This window comes from Lynx rufus, unplaced genomic scaffold, assembly GCF_022079265.1.
Source record: "Lynx rufus isolate CCGP_SWC_20201006 ecotype Redwood Valley unplaced genomic scaffold, mLynRuf1.p SCAF_5, whole genome shotgun sequence".
NCBI lineage: Eukaryota > Metazoa > Chordata > Mammalia > Carnivora > Felidae > Lynx > Lynx rufus.
Window position 1 is genome coordinate 90,922,436 of NW_025814867.1, and position 8,404 is coordinate 90,930,839.

Below are 8,404 nucleotides of genomic sequence, written 5' to 3' on the forward strand. Positions count from 1 at the left end.
AAGTGTTCTTACACTTTGATTTGGAATGGATCTGATGATTCTTTGTACTTGAATGTGGTCTGTCAGGCCATGGGTGAGTGCCTTGCACATAGTAGACTATTCAATAAATACTAAATGACTGAAGGAATATGGATCTATGTGATATTAGTAAAGAGTACGGTTACAAAAGAAAACTCAAAGGAATTTTATGCTGCTGTGTGAAACTAGGAATTAACTCTTAGACTTAGTGTCTCAACATGTGTTTTATATGTGGTTACCTTTCAGGAGGGCATAATTTGACATGAAGTTTACAAAAGTAGACATTGTCACAGCAGTTCATTATATAAAAACAGACCTATGCCTTCTGAGAAAAGTTATGGGTGTATTTTACAGGATAATTATATATATATATATATATATATATATATATATATATATATATATATATATCAACCCTGTTTGTATATACCAAAAATAGCTTATCAGTCTCTTCTGATACAGTCTAAGGTTAAGGAAAAAAAAAAAACTTTTTTCCAGTTACATCCAACTTACGTGGAAGCTGATGGTCGAAATAGAGATTTTTTTTTTCATTTTTACTATTGTGTGTATTGCTCAGATTGTACTGGCCAGGTATTTTTTCTGAAAACAGAATCTTAAAATATAACTAGTTCCTGCAGACTACACTGTCATCTATAGTACAAAATGACTTAGTTTACAAATGTATTAAAGCTAGGGTAGATCATCATTGCCCCTATTTCATCTGCCAATTTGAACAAGTGTTTTTCTCATTCTACAATCAATATATGGTCATTTCTGTCATCTTGAATGTTTATGCAGAGAATAAAATTACTCTCTAAATTCCTTTATACCCATTTAACCTGAAGAAGCCAGTGAAAAACCGCAATATGGATCATTGCCTTCTCTAAACCATTTGGGCCCAGCATTATTTAGAGTGATGGGTGAGGAGAACGTAGAAACCCAGAAGACCAGAGTGGTGGGGAAAGGACAGCATAAGGTTTGAGAGAGATGTGGGCAGGCTGGTGTGTAAACTACCATGTAAAGAGTGTAGAATATTCCAAGATTAAGTTGTGATTATGAGAAGAATCCTCCAGAAGTCAACAGTGATTGGTTTAGGGATAGACCCAGTTTTTAGATTAACACCAGTTGAGGATTTTGGTGCCCCCTTTCACTTTAAAAAAGGTCTCTGTTTAGATAAATTTTAGGCCACTCCATATTTAGCCCAACTATTTGTATATATTTAAATTGCTAGTGGTCTTAAAAAGTGTACAGAGTTCTTGATTTTTGAGGACTGGATTTGGTTAATTGGAGCTGGCGTGAAGGGAGTCAGTCAAGACATTCCTTAATGTAGGAATCACTCCCAGTCCTGACACAGAACTCAAAAAGCAGTATTTTAATTAAAAAATGACCTATTTGTGGCATTTCTATTTAGAATATCTGCAAACTTTACTGAGGGGCAAGGGAAATAAACCTTTAAACCATTGAGACCTTGAGTTCTAAAACTTTTATGGAAATCTAAAGAAATCGAATTGATTTCTACAGAGAGGGAAAATTCCAAATTACCTGAAGAAGATTAAGGGCAGCAAAAATAGAAATTATGAAAAACAGACTGTGAGGAACTTTGCTTGAGAGCAGCAAATACAAAGCTCTAATTACAGTTTCTGCCCCTTTGGATTTACCTGTATCAGTATTCTCTACTCCTACAAACTCCACACTCTGATGCTCCCCTCCTCCCAAACTATGAAATTCTTAGGCCTAATTCATAAGGACTACGATATCAGGACTACATGTTAATATTAGAACATGACTAATAAAAAGGTTTAGTTACAGTCCTAGCTTTAATTTTCTTTACACAAGTTCCTGATGTTATTTGTAAACAAAAAATTCCAGGCATCAAGAAATGATTTTAATTGTGGAAATTTCTTCAAATTCTGAGAAAATATTAAAAATTATTTCTGGATATTCCTACCAACACATTCTTTTAAATTTCTTTTTTTTAAACTCTACCCCTAGGGGCGGTGCCTGGGTGGCTCAGTCGGTTAAGCGTCCGACTTCGGCTCAGGTCATGATCTCGCGGTCCTTGAGTTCGAGCCCCGCGTCGGGCCCTGTGCTGACAGCTCGGAGCCTGTAGCCTGTTTCAGATTCTGTGTCTCCCTCTCTCTGCCCCTACCCTGTTCATGCTCTGTCTCTGTCTCAAAAACCAATAAACGTTAAAAAAAAAAAAAAATTAAACTCTACCCCTAACCTAGGGCTGGAACTCACCGCCCTGAGATCAAGAGTGGCATGCTCTACTCAGTGAGCCAGCCAAGTTCCCCCCCATCCCCCTCATTGTTATTTCTAGTGGGTTATTAAAATCTACTCCAGCACCAACAACCCATCCTAGCCCTCATGTCAGATTTACTTGCCTAATTTTCACTTTCTTTACTCTCCTAGTGCATAGGACAGTTACTGGAAAAATAAGAATTTCAATTCTTTGGAACAAAGCCTACAGTTTGTTCTCTATAGCGCTTTTAAATTTTTTGATGAGTCAATAAAAATGAAAAGTCTCAACAGATGCAGAACTTGAGTGTTTCTAAGCTTCCAGTAAAAATCACACTAATCCAGGCTAATAGGAAAGGAAAGGGAGGAGGAAGAGTTTAATCACAACTGAACTTTAAGATATTATATAAAAAGGGAACACAAGTTCTCTTTTTAAGATGTTATGAAGAGGAAGGTCCACATTAATAAATAGCTAGGAAGAATCCCAATTTAATGTAATAAATAGATGTTCCAATTCACTTAAAAGATGGTCCTATTCCCAGCACCTTGTTATCCTTATACAATTAACCTGTGCAAGCTAAGGCTAAAGTTTTTGTTCAATTCCTGTCCAAATTCCAAACTAAGTCGTAGGGTCTTAAAGTAATGAGGTTTTTACTATGTTCGGTTATTATACGTGATCTAATTATGTCATTGTGCCTTATTTAAAGGCTAGACTTTCAATGATCCCTAATACAAGATAGAAGCCTGTTGCAAATGCATAACTGTTGACTGACAAAAACATCATTAAGAGATACTTGCGCCTCGGGGCGCCTAAGTTGGTAGAGCAAGCCACTCTTGATCTCCCCTGTCTCCAATTCAAGGTTCAAGCCTAACGATGGGCGTAGAGTTTGATTTAAAAAAAAAAAAAAAAAAAAAAAAAAAAAAAAAAAAAAGATAACTTGCCTCTAGACTTCAGCTTTGCCAGAGGGAAAAACCTTGTAAAGAAAACAGTACCTCTCTTGAGCACTCTTTACTAAGAGATTACAGGTAAGTAGAAACTCAACAGGCTTCAATCTTTTGGTAAACCTTTTTCTTTCTTTTTTTTTTGTAAGTATACACCCAACATGGGGCCTGAACTCAGAAACCAGAGATCAGGAGTCTCATGCCCTACTGATTGTGCCAGCCACGTATCCCAGTACACCTACTCTTGTTTAAAGATAGTAACTTAACATCTGAAACGCATATATCGTTTACATAACACTCTCACACTTTCAAGGCCATTAAACTTTTGACCCTCTAAAGCCAATTACGAGTTAACCTTACACATTTCTTAACCACGTTCTACGAATCTGTCATTTTCGGTCTCAAGCACCTGTACAGAGCTCACCTGTTTTCTTATAAAGTTTAAGGCATTAGGAAGTGCTAAAACAAACGTCTGCTCGTTCCCCCCCGCACAATGTCATGCTAAGTACTGGCCTTTGGAGGCCCACAACATATACTCTATCCTTCCCCAAACGTTTCGGCAAAACTTTTAAACCAGAAGCTTTATAATCTGGACATAAATTCGGCTAAGCTGCCCTTGCCTATTTTCAGCTTTACGTACACGCCACTAGGCTCTATACCACACGAGTAGAGAGGAGCAGAACCGACGCCACCCGAAAAGCAGAAACTTGGCCAGTCACCGGCGTCTGGGGGGGGGGGGGGGGTCGACGTTGGCTACGTGCCAAATGTGGGCTTAACTTTTCCGCTAAGGGAATCGGAAAATTCAGTCCTTCCTCGTGACACGGTTTCCAAAATGAAATGAATGTTGTTTGTAATATTCGCCGCTACCCACGCTAGTCAGTCAGGTCTGGGAGAAGCCCCGCTCACCTCCTCACTCGCCAAAAGTAGTCAAAGGTATGCGAGTGGCAACCGCGGCGAAGAAGACCGGAAGGAAACGCCGGCGTCTCCTTTTGCGCAAGTGCAGGCAGACCTCTCTTATTGGTCACCGCGGCTGGAGATTGGTGCGCACATGCGCTCTGCTGACCTGCCAGCTGGGTGTGATTGAGGCGGCGGTGCACAACAGTGTTTATCCGCGGACTGTATAGCCAACCGTCAGGGTCGCAAGTAGTGGTGCCTACGCAGGTTTTCTTTTTACTTTCTGAAATCTCTTGTTTAAGCCGTTGATTCATTCATGCTTACTTAAATACCGAAAGTCTGTCTGCCTGGTAGGCTTGCTCAGTGTTCTCAAACATTGTGGAATTGAGGGAGGGGCTGTGAAAAAGTGTAGATCACCCACGCCCCTCGTTGCTTTGCACGGCTTTATACGTTCGCAAAATACCCAACACTAATACCTTACTTGCTGACGACGCATAGCACTCTTTTAATAGTATTTCTCAAGTATTTGTTTACAAAGGAAGCAAGGAAAAGGGGACGTGGTCCAAGCCGTGCTGCTGTATCATTGTATATAGTTTAAAGACCGTCCAGAAATTAAAATCATTAAAAGCTGGTTTATTTTTGAATCTCATATTTTTATCTTCATTTTGCTGGGCAGAAAGTCGGAATATTGGGCTGCCTCGTTCAGGGCCGGACGCTTACCCAACCTACTTGGAGCTTCAGAACCATGGCGACAAAGGAGGCAGGAGATGGTGAAGCAGAGTCGAGCCTTCCCTCAGCCAATGGGAGGAAGCAAATGTCTGAAAAACCAAACTATGCTCTTAAATTTACTCTCGTGGGACATACGGAAGCAGTATCATCAGTTAAATTTAGCCCTAATGGAGAATGGCTAGCAAGTTCTTCTGCTGATAAAGTAATTATAATTTGGGGAGCCTATGATGGAAAGTATGAGAAAACACTTTATGGTCACAGTCTGGAAATATCAGATGTTGCCTGGTCATCAGATTCCAGTTGGCTTGTTTCTGCCTCAGATGATAAAACGCTAAAGATTTGGGATGTGAGATCTGGAAAATGTCTGAAAACGCTAAAGGGGCACAGTAATTACGTTTTTTGCTGTAATTTCAACCCACCATCTAATCTCATCATTTCAGGATCTTTTGATGAGAGTGTGAAGATATGGGAGGTGAAAACAGGAAAGTGCCTCAAGACTTTGTTTGCTCATTCTGACCCAGTTTCTGCTGTTCATTTTAATTGTAGCGGGTCCTTGATAGTATCAGGTAGCTATGATGGTATCTGTAGAATTTGGGATACTGCATCAGGTCAGTGTTTAAAAACACTTATTGATGATGATAACCCTCCTGTCTCTTTTGTAACATTTTCTCCAAATGGTAAATATATTCTAATTGCAACCTTGGACAATACTCTTAAACTGTGGGATTACAGCAGAGGCAGATGCCTGAAAACGTACACTGGCCATAAGAATGAGAAATACTGCATATTTGCCAACTTTTCAGTTACTGGTGGAAAGTGGATTGTATCTGGTTCAGAAGATAATCTGGTTTACATCTGGAATCTTCAGACTAAAGAGATTGTACAGAAATTACAAGGTCATACAGATGTTGTAATCTCAGCAGCTTGTCACCCTACAGAAAACATCATTGCATCAGCAGCATTAGGAAATGACAAAACAATTAAACTGTGGATGAGTAACTACTAAACCCTTTAGAAATCAAGTAGTAGAGCCAAGCTGGAAAAAAAAAAGTTATTTAAAAAGATGGTTTCCCCTTAATTTTGGCATAGTTTTGTATTTCTTTTTAACATTGTCTTACAAGATTTCAGACCTATAATCTAAATTTGTAAAGCAAGACAACTGGAAAAACAAGTCTAGAACCTAGGGCTTCTGACTTTTAATCTGTTATTAATCTCTTATGTCTCTTCCTGAACAGATTCCCATTCTGTTCCTTCCAGTGAGTATTTTAGAGAATCAGTGTACTTGAGAAATATTTAGAAGTAAGGTTCACAAGATAGGATGACTATTAAGTGAGGAGAGCAAGGGAGTTTGGAATAACTCCAGTGTTTCTGATTTGGCAGATCAGATAGATGAATAAGAGCATAAGCCTGGGATAGTGGTGGATTGGAGATGTATGATGGATGCTACTCACACAATTTAAGTGATAGCCTATGTGATGGGGCATGAAATGGTTCCATGGAATCGAGTCTATAAATTGGGAAAAATAAGTCATGGTTAGGTTTGCTCTGAGAGTCTAAGAATTTTAAGTTTTTATCAAGATAAAAACTAAAAATAAACCAAAACATTATGTCATTTTACTGAAGAACCTCTCACTACTTTATGTGCCCTCGTGTTTATCAAGCAAGCTAAATGTCTGAATGAGGTGAGGCTATATTCTCTTCCACTATGTGTCTGACCTACTAACTCCTACCTGTGCTTCAAACATGGTTCAGAAATCACTTTGTGGACCATCACTGCCTGCCTGACTCCAATCACAGCTGACAGCTGAGTTAGGTTTTCTTGTTCCTTCCTATAGCTTCTGTTATAAAGTTCAGAATATATCTTTTACCAATTTGTATTGTAATGGTTTCACAGGCCATGTTTCCAGTAAATTATGAACTCTGTCAAGTATGTTTTTATTCATTTTTGTATTCTCAGTATTTATAAGGGACTAATGATGAATGACAATGTATTATACCACCATCACCACCACTACCACTTTATTCACTCCTTGCCTGCTTTCAACACATTTTTGGAATTAAGTCCCCATACTATTACTTTTGTTGATTAAAAGTATCTGACCATAAAAACTGAGAACAAACTGAGGGTTGATGGGGGGTGGGAGGGAGGAGAGGGTGGGTGATGGGTATTGAGGAGGGCACCTTTTGGGATGAGCACTGGGTGTTGTATGGAAACCAATTTGACAATAAATTTCATATATTAAAAAAAAAAAAAGTATCTGACCATAGGCTAACATATTAACTTTAGTCAGACAGGGCTTTTAGGAAATATAAAGTGGAAAATGGTTTCTTCCCACTTTCCCTACAGAGACATGATAAACATGGGGGGAAAATCTAGAAATTAAGCAAAAAATAATACAATAATTGAAAGTAAGAGGACAAAGCAGTCTTAATTTTTTTTTGTATTCTTTAGTATCTTGTAATAGTGCCCATTAAATCTGATTTGCCTGACAAATTCTGAGGAATGTAAGGTATTAGAGTTATTAGTAGAGTATGACTGCCAAGAAGGTATTGTGTGAGGGTACTTGGAGAATGGGGATTAGTTAAGGACAAGTCTGAAATTCTTGGCAAGAAATTTATATTTAACCCCTAAAGAAGTATTCAAAGTTACTGAATAGCAGAATGACAGAAAATGAAAAATGATCATGTGAATACTTGCTGCATGGTAACATTCGTGAATTTTGGTTTAATGAAACTTTTATTATAGTAAATCTCCAAGGTAACACTTTAAAATATTACTTTAGAAGTTAAAAATGATATTGTTCTATGAAGAAAAATACTTATTTTTAAAATAAGTAGATTAAAATCAACTTGGTATCTAAAACATTAAGGTCAAATTATTCTAAAATAAAGTAGATCAACAGACATCATCAGATCATGAAATTATATTTGGTGCATTACATTTTACTTAGTATTTTATTAAATCAAGTTCCAACACAGCTGCATATATTACTTTCTGTTACAATCCTCTAGAGACAACTAGCAGGTTGGGATGGCTGTGAGGACTTGTCATTCATGTCATCCATTAATACTATGAAACGTGAGAATATATGAAATACCAGCATCCATACCTAAATATGAGACAGCTGGCATCGTAAAGTGTAAATGAAATACATCCTGGATGCACATGCTTATCTTTCAACACTAATAAATAAGAATATGCATTTGATAGATTTTCGTAATTGAGAAATTTAGTGTAAAGGCAACAGGAAAAGGACCAATTGTGAACTCTAAGCCATGCAGCAGAAGAGGTGACTGCTGGCCCCAAAGCAACTTTATGGTGCTGGGATTTCAGAGTCCTCAGAAACTCATGACCAGACCATTCTCATCACCTTCCCAGGACCTTTTCCAAGACTGCTCTCCTACAAGCCTCTGTCAACATGCCTGAAGATGGCAGAGTGTGATCTAGCTGCTTCCCAGGGCTCTCAGAAGCACCATGATATTTGGGGAGGTTAGCTCTCCAAGATGCCCCTGGGCAGTATACTGAGCTGGCTTTCCTTATCCCTCTAAAAATGAGTACACATGAGCGAGAAATACAGAACTA

At 38.3% G+C, this 8,404-nt stretch overlaps 1 protein-coding gene across 2 annotated transcripts; it reads left to right on the forward strand.

Annotated features, from left to right (window-relative positions):
* The first annotated feature begins 4,022 nt into the window (after positions 1 to 4,022).
* WDR5B (WD repeat domain 5B) lies at positions 4,023 to 6,948 on the forward strand. 2 transcript variants are annotated; one of them, XM_047099943.1, is made up of 2 exons: positions 4,023 to 4,359; positions 4,769 to 6,948. In XM_047099943.1, the coding sequence occupies exon 2, from the start codon at positions 4,838 to 4,840 to the stop codon at positions 5,825 to 5,827; it is 990 nt and encodes a 329-aa protein (XP_046955899.1). In that variant the 5' UTR covers positions 4,023 to 4,359; positions 4,769 to 4,837; the 3' UTR covers positions 5,828 to 6,948. The 2 variants fall into 2 exon arrangements, with proteins under 2 accessions (XP_046955899.1, XP_046955900.1); XM_047099944.1 differs by having other exon boundaries at positions 4,350 to 4,442.
* Positions 6,949 to 8,404: the final 1,456 nt, after the last annotated feature.